This window comes from Eublepharis macularius, chromosome 2 (genome assembly GCF_028583425.1).
Source record: "Eublepharis macularius isolate TG4126 chromosome 2, MPM_Emac_v1.0, whole genome shotgun sequence".
Lineage (NCBI taxonomy): Eukaryota > Metazoa > Chordata > Lepidosauria > Squamata > Eublepharidae > Eublepharis > Eublepharis macularius.
The window spans coordinates 163,004,165-163,019,411 of NC_072791.1; the positions used below are offsets into that span (position 1 = coordinate 163,004,165).

At 47.7% G+C, this 15,247-nt stretch overlaps 1 protein-coding gene across 4 annotated transcripts in view; it reads left to right on the forward strand.

Moving 5' to 3' along the window:
* The window catches only part of RALB (RAS like proto-oncogene B), a 62,906-nt gene extending 59,924 nt beyond the window's left edge, over positions 1-2,982 (forward strand). For all 4 annotated transcript variants that reach the window (XM_054970429.1, XM_054970431.1, XM_054970428.1 and 1 more), the window contains one exon: positions 1,417-2,982. In XM_054970429.1, coding sequence (XP_054826404.1) covers positions 1,417-1,536 — 120 coding nt within the window. In that variant the 3' untranslated portion in view covers positions 1,537-2,982. The remainder of the gene's footprint in view (positions 1-1,416) is intronic.
* Positions 2,983-15,247: the final 12,265 nt, after the last annotated feature.

The window sequence follows — 15,247 nt, forward strand, 5'->3', positions numbered from 1 at the left end:
CCTCTCATGAGCCTGTGTGAAATATTTGGTTTGTTGCTCAATACCTTCGAAATATGAATTTAACTGTTCCATACTACTACATCGGCTGATACTTCTACAACACTGTGTTGGGTGTAAGTGCCATCTAATGTCTGATTCCCCCCCCCCCTTCCATATCTCTTGGAAAAGAGAACAGACAGATTGAATGTGGGCTTCTTCAGTAACTTGAGTTTTCTTTACTCTGTCATTTGTGAAATGCTTCAGAAGATACACAGTGCAATACTGTGCAGACCTACTCTAGTCTGCACTCGCTGAAATCAACCAGCTTAAAACTGCACAAGATTGCATAGTGAAAATGCAATCTCACATGGAAACTCAACTTCCCTGCCTGTTCTCTTGCTGCAGTCCAAAATGCCTCCAGAAATGCATCTCCTGGAATATTGGGGGCCCCAGGAGCAGCATGAGGGGGGGGAGTTTGAAGGCTGCCATGGGAGGGGAGAGTTGCTCCCCGTGCATAGATTTCTTTGTTTGGATCCAGTCCCTTGTACCTCAGTGGGACTGCATCAGCAGAGATCAGAGTCCAATTTAAATCTGAGCACGACAGTTTAATGTCGCATGTATATGATTAGTCTTACATGAATTTTTCACATGCACTACCATACCCGTACCAGTTGGATTCTCATAATATTCCAGTAATGCATGTTACATTAAATTGTGGTTTCTTATATAGTTACTTTGAATTTGATACATGTGCTTTACTAGTCCAAGGGCTGGATTCACTGATCGGTCCATAGAAGGTGCTGATAGTTGCAGATCTTCCCCATATTCCCCACCCCACAGCAGTCCTTACCATTGCACTAAAATTTATTCCCAGGCTCCCAGAACTTGCATGGACAAAAAGCCAGATGGGTCGGGAGGCTGCAGTCAGTGAAGTTGCAATGATGAAAGGAGGAGGAGAGGGCAGTTTCATCCTCTTCCCCCTCTGCAACCTCTTGACTTGTATGACTATTCGTTTACATGGATCTGCAAACTCGGTAATAAACTTATTAGTAGTTGGGAATGGCTGTTAGAAAATTCAGAGTATGCTGGGAAGATCTACACACTGCTGGATGCACCCCAAACATATTTCACTTAATCTATTGGGGGGAAATTCATGTGATAATTACAGTGCACCAGTGAAAGAACCTACTACTTTGAATTATATGTGGTTACAAAGTCTTACATGCAAGTTTTGAATCCAGTAGCACTTTAAAGACTGACAAGATTTCCAAGGTATACGCTTCATATCTGACAAAGGGAGCTGACTCTTAAAGGCTTATACCCTGAAAACCATGTTGCCTGTTAAAGTGCCACTGGGCTCAAATCTTGCTTTTCTACTGCAGACCTACATGACCATTCACCTGAAAAAAAAACATCTTGTGTGACTTTCCTTTCCAGGTGTTCTTTGATCTAATGAGAGAGATTAGAGCCAAGAAGATGTCAGAAAACAAAGACAAGAATGGCAAGAAAAGCAGCAAGAACAAGAAGAGTTTTAAAGAGAGATGTTGCTTATTGTGATCTCCATCAGCCAAACTTACAGGCTGTGGAATTAACAAGACATTTTACCATTAAGGGTATAGAGGACTGGATTTATGAAAGGAAATCTGGAGCCCATAGGTGTTCCCACTCACATAATAGACTTTTTGAAAATGCAAAACTTGGTTTAAAAATTGTTTGGAAGTCAACAAATCTATGTACTGAAATGGATGATTCATGAAAACAACTGTTGATATATCAATGTTGCCAGCAAACATTTCTCTGGCTATTTGGTCTGCCAGATAACAGTACGATTGCTCTGAAGTTGTCTCTTCATATTGCTCCCAGTGATGTTCCCTCAAGCAGACTCTTTTTCTGTCAGGCATATTCAAAGTGGTTACTTCTCATTCAAGTTCAGCCAAAGTTTTCCAGCATTCTTACTTGGCTTCAGTTTTGGTGCTCCTATGAAGGCATAGACATCTAGCCATTATTTTAAAAAGGAGAGTTGAATTCTTCCTGGTCTTTGAAATTTGCACACAACTTTTATCAAGCATGCTATAAGTCATTCAGATCTACTCTTTTGCCAACATATTGGATGGACATTAAAGACTTAATCCCTTAAAAGGAAAGGTCCAGCAACGAATCGGAGTATCTGTCATTGATACAGTATTCCTGAATTGAGCCTTTATTTTCAGAACATTAATAGTTATAATCTGGAAAGTTTCATATTCATTGTTTTGTTTCCTTCTTTTAATTCTAATATTTTATTGGGGTTAAATGGAAGCTTAACAAGATACGGCCTTTTTTTGTGGAGCTCCTAGTTTGCTCCCTTGAACAGCTCCCTCTTCGTCTGTCAGATACTAGACTTTTTTCTCTTCTTCAAAGTTGCTAGTTCTTTGTTGCATCACAGTATTTTAATAATCATACCAATTCTCCTTTAAAGAAATATGATGGGTCACATTATGAAATCTAATGATTTTGATTTAGTCTTCTGGTTAAAATGGAAGTAAGGCTTTGTCTTTAAGAAGGCAGTTCACCTGTAACTTCTGCACACAGACTTCATCAAAATGAATTGAGATTATAGACATTGAAGGGGTTTGTGCAGGAAACATTCCTGAATGCTCTACAGAAGTATTTGCTGTTCAGATATGATTAGCTCCTCTTTCCTCTCTAATGAAATCTCGCTGTCCTACTTTTAATGCCAAGTTTTGGAGTTGAATTACTGAACACCCACTAGTGTTTTGATGGAATTTGTGGTGTTGGGGAGGAACTAAAGCAACAAAGTGGGAAGCTCTTTCATGTCTTCATAATAGAATTGTTCAAAAAGATAATTGAGTTAATTATGTGCAGTTGCCAAAAGCCTGACCCTTGTTGAAGTTGCACAGGTGGTTGTACTGCTGCTGAAGAACACTTTTATACAGTTATTAAATGAATCATGATGAAAGGTCTGGATTGTAAAGGCAGCTAAATATATTCACTAAAAAATAACCTCTTCTGGTTCTCTCACTAATTGCATTGTTAATGTTGTGGGTGGAAAAAGGCATAAAGGTGTGCAATTATGTTTTTAAAAGACATGTCTTTAACATATTAAACCAACCGAGGAAGTCCATGTTGACCATTTGACTAGCTGACTTATAGTGATTTGTCCCATGGGATGAAAATACAAAATCCCCCCCCCCCCGCAAAATTGGACTGAGCTTGTGTACCATTTATCTGGCCAGATACATGAGTAGAAGTACAGTACATCTTAGTGAAGCCAGCTGCTGTTACAGGTGGAGAGGAGCAGTCTAGCATCAAAGTCCAGTTTTAATCTTTCCTGTGATAGGGAATGTATGGAGCTTGTAAGACCTTCCAAAAAATGGACAAAAGGACAGGGGGCTTTGATTATTAAGGCAGCAGAAATTGGCTCACTTCAGATTGTTCCTGCATCTCACTTACTCTATGTGGGTTGAGAAGGGCCAAAGAGACCACTGACTAAGTGACCCTCGTGGATAACTGGATTTTGCTTCCTGCCCTGTCAATGTTCAGGTGTTTTAGCCAGTTGAGTCAGAATAACAAAGGATTTGCTTGTGTGGGAACAAGCTACCTTCCATAGCTTGGTTGATCTCCATCAATATCCTAGCTGGGTAAAAAGCTGCAAGGGTGCATTGATTGCATGCTCCTGGTTGTCTCCTTCCTATTTGTTGAAAACATACCAAAAAAGAGAGAGATTCAAGCAACTCCAACCAACTCTAGGGAGTCCCTGTAAAAGGTTGTGCTCCTGTATTTGCCTCTCCAATAAGTTGCTAGGATTCAAGAAGAAAAGTTGAGAATCCTTAAAGGATGATTAGAGGGACAAGCAGCCCTAGACAGATTTTTTTTTAATGATGTTGCTAAGGAGGTTGAAACCCCTCAGTATCTATGTTACTAGGGTTTCCAGGACTGTGGAAATATCTTTTTGGCATCTTTTAAAAACACTGAGAAGTGGGATGAGTCCTCATTTTCCATACTTCTGGAATAAATGTGGGTCTTTGGATGTCCATGATAAATACTCTAGTGGCAACTCTTACTAGGAAGAAGTAGACCAAAATGGGGATTTGGTCTAAATCAATGGGGATTTTGAGTTTTCTGTAGCAATGCTTTGTGTTCCTCTCTGTTTTTAATGGTTCCTTTTTAACAAAGTAGTTCCTCCTGATCTATGACTAGTTCAAACAAATCACTTCAAGATTATCATTTGAAAATAGTTCTGTGGACACTAGATAGAGCTGCATTTCGTAATCTGTGGGTTGCAACCCAAAAGTAGGTTGTTAAGAATTTGGAAGTGGGCCGTGGCCTCTCGAAGGCTAATAGTGGCTGTTCACTGCTGCCTTTGCCTGGTGCTCAGCTGAACTCATGCTGAATCTTGGAGGTGGGGTGCTGCCAGTCAGCCAGCCAACAAACAGTCCATTGGAGCAAGGCTGCAGCTTGAGAGAGCAGCATGCATCCCCTTCCTGTGGAGCACAGCAGCAGCTGTCTCCACCATCCTTGCTCTTTTCCTTCTCTTGGGCAGCAGTTTCTGCAGGGATATGTACTAAAACAAATGCCAGTTGGGAATAATGGGAGATGCCTGAAGCCCCACTGGATATAATGGAAGCTAGGAATGCCAATTGACTTGCATAAGCTCTATTGAAATACATGAGTGCAGCACACACAAGTTGTGAAGAAAATGTGGAATGGATTTTGAGAAACCTGCTCTGGACCTGGAATGGAATGACCCCTAGATGGTCCCCGGAAGTAGCGTAAGTATTCTGGGATGGAATTTACAGGTTCCAGAGTGGAATGGTGGTGCCTAGGAGTAGAATCAGTGTTCTGGGGTTGGAATGATGGTCCCTGGGATTAGATTTGGTTCTCTGCAACTGAATTCACAAGCTTTATAGTGGAATTCGATTTGATTTATTAAATTTATAATCTGTCCTCCCTGCAAATGGGCTCAGGGCGGATGACATCAACAGTCAGTTTACAATAAAATTCATATTAAAACTATAATTAGACAATTCAATAATAACAGTTCTAAAACAGCTCTAGATGGCGGCTCATATTCCCAACCCCCAATCAGACATTCTGTGGGGTAGGTAATAGAGGAGTGGCAATAGTCCAACTGATGGAAAAAGTCAGAGTGGGGATTACACAACCCTCATCCCAAAAGGAGACTGATTGAAAGGCTCACGCCCAACCTCAACTATATGCCTGGCGGAACAAGCCTGGCAAAAAGATAATAGATCTTGCTGGGCCTGGGTTTTGGCAGACGAGTTCCACCAGGCTGGTGCCAGGACTGAGAAGGCCTTGGTTCTGGTTGAGGCCAGACGAGCCTTCCTGGGGCCAGGGACTACCAGCAGTTTTTTATCAGCTGATCAGAGCATCTTCCGGGGTGCATATGGGGAGAAGTGGTCCTGCAGATATGCTGGTCCCAGTCCGTTGAGGGCTTTATAGTTAAAACCAGGACCTTGAATTAAATACCCCACATTTTAATTAATGTTTCTGGAGGTTGTGCAGTGATCCCTGAATCAGCTTCGCCTCATTGGTTATCCTGCTTGTGAGCTGTTCTGAAGCGGGGAGGGCGGAATATAAATGTAATAAATTAAATTTTCATCTAGGATCATGAAGCTGGTATTGGCCACCTCTTTCTGCGCTGTTGACAAGTGTAAATCTTGGGCCTTTCCCCCCTCACTTTTTTCCATTATAGTCCCACAGTGTCCAGGTCTGCTTCCTTCCTATTATTCTCCATGTCCCCATTAATGTATAATCCCACTTTGCAGGCTGAAATTCCAGTCACAGAGCACTGATACCAGCCTCAGGACACTCATTTCACTCTGGAGGCTGTCATTTCAGTCATAGAGCAGTATATTGTTACCAGAACTGCTCTTTATTATAATGGGGAATTAGCTATAGCAGTCTGTAACTAAATATTAAGCGCGGATCATAACCTATGTTTACGGAGGTCCCGATCCCAGACACTCTAGTGAAAAAGAGGCAGACAACAAATAAGATCCAAACACGTGTATTTGGTGTGGCGTAAGCCTAACTTGCACAATCATACAAGGAACACACAAGATCTAGGAAATACAGAGTATGAAATACAGAGACGTTCGCATTAGCTGGTTCCCAACGATGATAGGGGGAATACTCACTTATCCTGGAGCGAAGCAGAGACACAGCAGCGAGGGTGGCCCAATGCCAGCACTGGAACCACAGACGGACAGCAAGGAGGTCTGGATAGGGAATGGCCGAGGCCCCGAGTGGTCTGGGAGACCAGCTTAAATACCCCAAAACGTACCCTGGGGCTGGTGCTGTACTTGGTGGTTCTCACAGATTAAAACAAAGGTTCTAATGGGCTACTGAATGGCTTAGATGGGCCACTTTGGGTAATCAGATTGTGATAAGTGACACCTCAGGAAGAGGGGACAAAAGAGGGAGGGGGAAATCCAAGTGGGCTGAAAGGATGTTCCAGCGGACAGGGCTTGTCCTGATGTCATCAGCTTCTGGAATGCGGAGGTTTCTTTGAGATGCATTCTCTAAGTGCTTGGGATGGTCGGCACTTAGTTCCTTCTCCGGGGCGGCTCCTAAGATATGCAGAGCGGGGCGAGGTGCTCTCGCTGCGGACGTGGTGTGCCCGCTTCGCCGAAATGGCTTCTCAAAGCAGTCTTCCTCTCAGGGTCTTCTGGCTGCCTGAGAACATGGATGCCAGCTGGGCATAGCTGGGGCTGGATAGCAGGCTGCCCGGTAGCGAGGGCAAGCTCGGCGACCAGCTCGCGGGAGGCTCCAGGCGGGAACTGACCAGGGAGCGCCTAGCCAGGCTCGCTGGAGGTTTCCCCGGCAGGCGCCCGGCTGCTAGCAGCGGCTTGGGCCCATATGAGGCAGGCTTCCATGGAGGCAGGGGGAACGACACTTTAAAACACAGTCCAAAGCAGGGAACAGGCACGGTCCGTGGCAGATGGCAATGCAGGCATGGGGCACACATGTAACACAGTCCAAACACACACTGGGAAATCCAGATACAGGTCAGGGCAGGGCTGCCCAGAAAGAGAGTCCTTTGTGCAGTTATCCAAACATGGAGTCAGTAAACTACACAGTCTATTACAGCAGCAGGGTGATTGACACGCAGGCAGGAAACTGACACGTGTATCAGAACACACACGTGCAAAGCAATCTTTGTGTAGCAATAAAACAGCAATGCAGGAAACTTTAGCACAGTTCATGGCAGGCTTTAAAGCAGGGGAGGGGGCCTACTTGGCAACAATTCCCCCCTCGGAGACCCCGTGACGTCAGGCGCGTGGGTCTCCGAACTTGACTTCAAAGGCGAGGTGGTCGGCAATGTCCGGTGGTCGAGCTTCGAGCGAAGAAGGAGTGGGAAGGGAAGGAGGGGGAGGCGTCACTCAAAAATTTAGTTTGGAGAACCACCTAGCCGAATAAGTGCAATTTAGATCAGCCAATGGGCTGCAGGTCTCTGGGTTCACACCAGGGGGTGTGCTGAGTGCAATCGTCAGAATAAATAGCAATAATTCATAAGTAATAGCAATTCATAGTGATATAGGCAGCAATGAGCAATTCATGCATATAAACAGCAATAATTCATATTTGTGTACATTGAGCAATACATGGATGAAGGTAATTCATACGGAATTCATGATGGGTTAAAAGCATTAAAAACCAGGAGCAATTCATATACATGGATTAATTCATAAGCATAGGATCAAAAGCAAAGGCAATTCATGGATACAATTCATGAATGTAAGAATAAAAGCAGGCTACTTCATAGGAAGTTAAAACAAAGCTCATAGGGGAGGGAATAATTCATATAGGAAAGTGCAAGTCAGGCATAGATCAATTCATCAAGGGTGGAACAATTCATAGATGGTTAAAATCATAAATACATATATAGGATTAAAACAATAATTCAGGAAGTTAAAACCAATTTCATAGATGATAGCAGCAATAGTAAAAGCAAGTGCGAGGAAATAATTCATGAGGGGTAAGCGGCGGAAGGGCTCGTAGGGGACAGAAAAATAAACTCTGCAATTAAAAGACTAACTCATATAGTCAGATTAAAACCAAATTCATAGAGTCTAAAATCAGGAATAAAATGACCCTTAAAAGAGACTGCTCAGGAGAAGTCCCGGATAAAACCCAATTCATAAAATGATAAATAGGCTAGAATTACCTCGGCGGAGGGAGTCAGGTTAAAAGGCAATTCCTAAGGTTAAAATCAAATTCATAGGGATAAAGTTAATAGGGGGTGATAAAAGGGTCCCAGTTCATGGGAAGATCATGGGTGCACTTGCAGTAAATAGAGGGAGGGACTAGTTCGGGGCTAAATTCATGGGAGTAAAATTCATAAGAAGCAATGGCAAGAAATTCATAAAACAATAGAGCAACAAAGATCACAGACGGCTCAGTCCGCAGTACAGCTGCTAGACTGGGTTGCATATTTACAAGAACACGCAAGCTTAGTTCGTGTGCTCCAAAACACACTTCCACCCCCCCCTTGCTGTCTGCGTCAATCCGCAGAGCAGGGTCGGTGAACGGCGAGAAGGGCTTCAGGCACACAGTTCTAGTCCTCATGGAGGTAGTGCCGCTAGCAGTCGTTCGTAGGCGGGCCGTGGGCTGGGGGGCAGAGTAATATGTCCCCCCCTAGTCCACAAGAGGGCCTCGGAGCGGTGTCCGGCAGCAAAGCGTCCATGGGGCTGGTCCAGGATCCGTACACATAATAAAATCCAAGCATAGTTCATAATAACATAAGCAAACAAACAAGGGTTAAAGGAGGGCGCCAAGAGCAACCATTAGGGCAAGAGGAGGTCGGGGTTGTAATGATCCAAACGGTAAGACAGCTGGAGTTGCTGGAGCTGTCGGCGGCTCCAACAGCCCAAATAAAGTAGTGAGGCACATAACAAAACTTGAAAGGCCAAAATAACAATGATCGGGTGCAGGGCCAAATTGTAAATTCCAGTGGCAGTGGGGCTCCAGCCAAAGAGGGTCTCCCACCACGAATGCTCACCGGTGGTCTTGATTCGTTGGACCAGATCCAAGATCTCCTTTCCGTTGTGGGACACAACCAAAGCAGTGGTGTCCCCGTCCCTCTGGATGCTCTGGAGGGTGCGGTGGAGCTGCGGGTGGGTCAGGAGCTCGTGGATTAGCTCCAGACCGATGCCGAGGGGGACTGGCTTCACATATCGATAGATGGAGGGTGCCACCAGGATCTCTTCTTGGGTCCAGACCGGTACCGTGTAGGTGAAGTCGCAGGCTGCCACCGAAGACAGGTTGCAGAAGCAGCGGTTGACTCCCGGGATCACGGGCTTAAGCTGGAACGAGTTCAGGATCACAAAGTCGCAGGCCGTTCGCACGCAGGCACATCCTTTCCCAAGGTAGACGACAGCGGAGCTGTTTTCCCGGACGACCTCAAAAGAGCACTCGTTGAGGGCGTCGACTTGCGGGGCTACACAGGGATGATGCGGTGCAAAGGCTTGGTCTTGGCAAATGAAGCCGGTCTGGTCTCGATGCTGGCACCCTTGGAGGCTGACGAGCTGCCATCTGGTCGGGGTGAAGCGGGCCCAATGGTCGGGGTGTCTGGCGTAGAGGACTTCGGTGTCGCTGACTTGGAGTCCCAGAGGCACGACTGGATACACATGGAATGACTCGTGCGCACTGGCCGTTAATAAAAATAATTTAAGCTCCTGGGTGGCCGGTGAGAATGAGGAATTTACGAGAGACCACCAGGATTCAAGCTCCAGTTCTATGGGTGACAATTTGGGCATAATCAATCTTTTAATTTCCAGGGGCAGATGCCCATCCGTGGCTTGCCGAATTAGCCCCATGGCCACAGCCTGGTTTAATTGTTGGGCTTGCATACATGCCATGGCTATTGACATGTTGCGTTCCAAAGACTGTGTTCCTTTGAGCAGCAGAGAAAAATCTCTTTCAATTTGACTCTCCCAGTTAACTAAAATGGAGCTGATCTCGTGTTGCCCATTGGAAATGGAATTTAGGGACTGCACCACCGGTTTACCTAAGTCAGAGATGCTAGTCGTAACATGGGCAAACTTATTAGCGAGAGTCTCAATATTGACCGAATCCATGATTGCTAAGCCTCCGGCTGCAGGAGCAGTCCAGTCGGCAATGCTTCGTCTGGCACGCGAGAGAGAAGGAGAGGGATCGATCCACAGTTGTAGCCATGCATTCCAACCCTTGCTACCGGCCTCCAGATAGGGAGCGCACTGCGGCAGCCTCTGGGTTATATTTAGCTCAGCTAAGTCTATGCGGATCTCTTTTAAAGACATTTGCGGGCGGACTAGAACTCTCTCTCGAATGTCAGTTTTCAAAACATGGGAGCCCACTATATGCGTGCCGCCTTGGCTTAATTGTTCATTGCTAGCAATCAAAGGGTCAATTTGGATGGTGTGGGTCTCCTGGGTCCGGATCAGCAGGGAATAATTGCCTGGTTCGTGAGTCAAATTTACAAAGAGCAGCCCAAGCCGGTGAAATTTCTCTACTAGGGGCTTGGTTTGGCATTCGGGCGTCTGCTGAACCAGTATCCAATCGGGTGGGCCGTGTCTGGCTAGGTCTTCCTCCTTTACAATCCAGGTCAGGTTCTCCCAGCGTTCTATAGTAAAGGAGAGAACTGCACCTGCAGGGGGCGTGATAGTGACTGATGCAGATTCAGTGGCAGTAGTGCCTAGTAGGATGGTCATTCTAAAGGGGTCTCCTGCCTTCCATACTGCGGCCGACACTAGAATAACTTCACAGTATGGTCCGAAAGCCTCAGTGACAAATGGCGAGGTTTCGAAGTTGGCAGGGGTGGTATATTTGTCTACCACCGGGACTGCGGTGGGGGCTGGCCTGATACGGGGAAGGAACATACATGGAATCGGAGCGAGAGGTGAAACCGTATCGGTGGGTGAGTAACACACTAATTCTTGGGACATGGTTTTGACTCCCACACATAAAATAACAAGCTCTGGGGGTCGGATCCACTGCTCTTCGCAACTGCGGAAGTTAGTGCTATCCGTGGGGGTGGTCATATTGCTCTGCTGTACAACTTTGCAGACCATCATTTCATTTCCTGCCAATGTATTAATACATCTCCAGTGGGGGTAGGGCATTAATTTGGACGGGCGTCCCTCTATTAGGGTGCCTGCCAGCACGAGCAAACACAGAGTAGCCAGGTGCCTCATCTCCTGGCCTTCTTTTCCTTTCTGTAGTGAAAATATCCTGGGGAGACCTGCGGATATAAGTACAGGTTCCCTGAGTTTCTTGCAGCAAAATAAATGAAGTAAAGCGGGGAAAAAAAGGAGGGTGTTTTTCTGCCAGCACTGTCTATTAAGCGGGGTTCGAACGAGAAGTCCCAGGGGCACTAAGCGAGCCTTCCAGCTTGTTGCTCTGGGGAACTCCTGTGCGGAGGTTTCTTTCTAAAGCATGTATATTTCAAGGGGGAACGTCTTTGCGTCGAGCAAGGGTCGGCTGTGCGTTAGGCGGGATTATGCAAACTCGCCCCAGGGGTCCCTGGGTGTCTAGGCTATGTGGCCTTCAGGTGCCCCTTGCTTGGCGGCGGGCTACTTTTATTTTGCGGACTGAGAGCTATCGGTCCAGCTCGGCCTGGCCTTGCCGTTTTAAAAGGAAAAAAACTAGAGAGCGGTTTCCATTAACTATAAGGGTTGCTGCTAAAGGAGACCTTCGCTTAACTTCCTAAAAATGGGCTTTCGTCATATGTTTGCAGGACAAGCAATTTTTGGAGGGACTCCCTCGGGAGGCCCCGTTTTCTGGTTTAAAAAAAGTACACCGGGCAAAAAGAAAAATACACTGAGCAAAAGAAAAATGCACTGAGCAAAAAGAAAAATACACAGAGCAGAAGCTCCCGGGTGTGGGATGCTTTTAGGTTGCCCTTACTTGGGGTGCCTGGCATGGCTTCATTATAACTTCAATATGTCTCCCCCCCTTCTTTTCCCTTATACGGTACGGGCAAGGGAAAAGATTACATAGGACGGGGCGGGCGGTTGCTGGCGGAAAGGGCCGAAGTGGAGCCGAAGGTGCTCGGCGGCGTTTATCGAAAAGCGGCGGAGGCGGCCGAGATCTGCCGGCGCCACTGGGTCTGGGTTGTTCGGGGGTCATCTTGGCGCGGGGGATCCTGGCTATGCAAATGAGGCACGCTGCCCCTTGTGCGTGGCGAACGCACCCCAATAACATATTCCAGAGGTCATATATTTACAAAATACTGGCGGGTCTTTTACCTTTGCACTAAAGCGTACTAGATGGTGGCGCCGTATAGCAACTCACCATGACGAATATGAACATTAGTAAAAGAGGGATGTTGGGCTAGACGGGGGTTTCCTTCAGGGGAGGCACGGCCCTCAAAGCCAAAGCCGACCATCATGCGAAAGCGTGGGTCTGGCAGGTGAGACCCCGAATCTACGTAGATGCGGGATCTTCACCAGCACGGCGGGTGAAATGTTTTCAAACAAAGAAATCACCTTTTTTGGTGGTTTCAACGTTGGAAGACTGCATTCACTTTTGGGCTAAAGCCTCTCCAAACACTTTCACACACAGCAAATCTCTTTTGCCTGTGCAATTTTTTCCCGAACATGCGGCTTAAACTCCAATTAAGAATCACTTTCGGTGGTGGTCCTATTTGGCTTTGGTTGCCGTGTTTCCCCCAAGGGTCCCAACTGTGGGGCCCGCCTAATGAAGTCAAAGAATAGAATTGGAAAAAAACTCTTGACATTCACACCTATATCTACATATTCTACTGTTTCTTTTATACTAAGGCTACAAAGGTCTGGTCTAAGGGGACACAGGGTATCTCTGGCCCAGGGTGAAGGGATATCTGGCGAATCACTGGGCAGAGGGGGGCTGGGCTGGTGGCGGCTCCCCCAGGGTCATACACAGGAGGGGCGGTTTGCAGCGGCTTCCCTTTCCATTCTTTTAATTAGGAGGCGTGAAAGTATTTTAGCCAAGTGCCTCCTGTCTTTCTCTGGATAGCCACCTGATAGACGGCTGGGGAGACTCTTTTCGTGATGGGGACTGGGCCTTGCCATTTGGCTGCTAGTGAATGCGCCTTTTGCGAGAACTTCCTGTACAGAACGAGCTGTCCTTCCTCCCACTGCCTGGGGTTCCTGACCCATCCTAATTTGCGGTCCATATCTTTCTGAGCGGTGCCCAACTTCTGGGCCACTTGCATGTGGACGGCGTGTATGGATGAGAGCAGATCCTGGACCCAAGCGTCATTAATCACTACGGGCTGCATATCAAAAGGGAGCTGCGTATCTAGCCAGAAGGCTTCCGGGAGCTGCATTCTTCGCCCTGTCATTACCATATGGGGTGTGAGCCCGTGAACTGCGGTGGTGCCTCTGATGGCCATTAGGATTATGGGGAGTTTTTCATCCCAGTCTCTCCCGGAGGAGCGAACCATTTTGCGGAGAGCCTCCTTGAGGGTCCGGTTGGTTCTTTCTATGGCACCCGAAGCTTGAGGGTGGCCGGCTATGTGGAAGCGTTGCTGGATGCCTAGCGCCTTGCAAAGCTCCTGTGTGACTTCTCCGATGAAGTGTGAGCCTAAATCGGAGTCCATGACTCTCACGATGCCCCATCTTGAAAAGACATTGTTGAACAATAGTTTGGCTGTGGTGGCTGCATTGTTGCACTTACAAGGAAACGCTTCGACCCATTTGCTAAAGGGGTCTATGACAGTGAGACAGTAGCGATTGCCGCGAGGAGTGGGGGGAAGGGGGCCGATAAAGTCAATTTGTATGCGAGCCCAGGGTCCGTCAATTCTCTGATGCTGGAGGGGAGCTCTGGGTCCGGTGGGGTCTGCATTGACCATAGCGCAGGACAGACAGTTGTCTACCCATTGCGCTACTTCGGTGCGCATGCCAGGCCACCATCCAACCTCTTTTACCCTTTCCAGAGTCAGGTCCTTGCCTCAGTGTCCCTGCTCGTGGACAAACTGAATTAAGTCGGCCCTAACTTCCAATGGCACTACCCAGTGGCGTTCACCGGCTATATCTACTGCCCAAACTATGCCTTCCTCCTCTCGGATCATTAGGCTTCCTGTCTGATCTCTTCCTGCGGTTAGGAGGTCAGCTACTTCTGGGTCAGATAGCTGCAGTTGTGCTAGGTCTAGTGTTCCTGCGATTCCCTGAGCCTGGCTGCGGGCTTGTGCTCGGGTGGTGACAGGGTGGAGAGGACAATCGGTGGCTGGTTCCGGTAAGGGAGCATTTTCTGTGGCGGCTGCCTTGGCTGCGAGGTCTGCCTGGTCATTCCAATAAGCGGTCTCTGAGTTTGTCTTTTGGTGTCCTTTGACATGGGTAACCTGCGTTGGGCCTGAGCGGGACTGAAGGAGCGCGGCTACTTGCTGCCATAGCTGTAGGTGGGCTACGGGTTTCCCATCACTAGCTCTCCACCCCTGGTTCTGCCACACCGGGAGCCAGACCGTGGCGGCTTTGGCCGTCCAATCCGAGTCTGTGTAAATGGCAAGTGGGCTTTCTGGGAGCTCAAACTCAAGCACTGCCAGAAGCGCTTGCACCTCAGCCGCTTGGCTGGAATGGGGGCGGGCTGGACCTTTGAGAGTATGGGCGTCGCTCACTCGCACGGCGCCGTAGCCTGTCCGAGGGGAGCCTCCAACGTGAAAGGAGGAGCCGTCACAGAACCAGCATGTGAAGCCGTTCTGTCGGGCTTCCTCTAGCGGGACTCCCCAAGTGACTGGCCAAACAACCTGCGGTGGTGGGTCCAGGGGGCACTCGTGCTCGGTCCCGGTTACTAACAGGCCATAGGGGGCTGGTGGCTCAGTGGTTTCCTTTTTGAATTCTACTCCGCGGTTGACCAGGGCCAGGGTCCACTGTGCTATGCGGGCGTTCGAGACTTGTCCATCTTGTATTTTGCCAGACAGAATATATTTGAGGGGCGTGTGAGTCGTCTGAACTATTGTACGTGAACCTCCTATGATAAATTCCCAATGGGTCAGACTCCAAACTAGAGCAAGGCAAGTCTTTTCGCATGGGCTGAACTTGGTCTCTACTGCGGTTAGGTTGCGAGAGGCATAGGCTACTACTCTAGCGGTTCCCGCTTGCTGCTGGGTGAGCGTGGCTCCTATGCTCTTGTCTGACACGGCTAACTGAATAAAGAATGGCTGGGTGACATCCGGATGGGCTAGGGCCGGGGCTGCGGCCAGGCTGCGCTTCAGCTCGGCTAAGGCTGTCTGTTGCTCCGGTCCCCACTCCCAGGGAATGTTCTTCTTGAGGAGGGCATAAAGGGG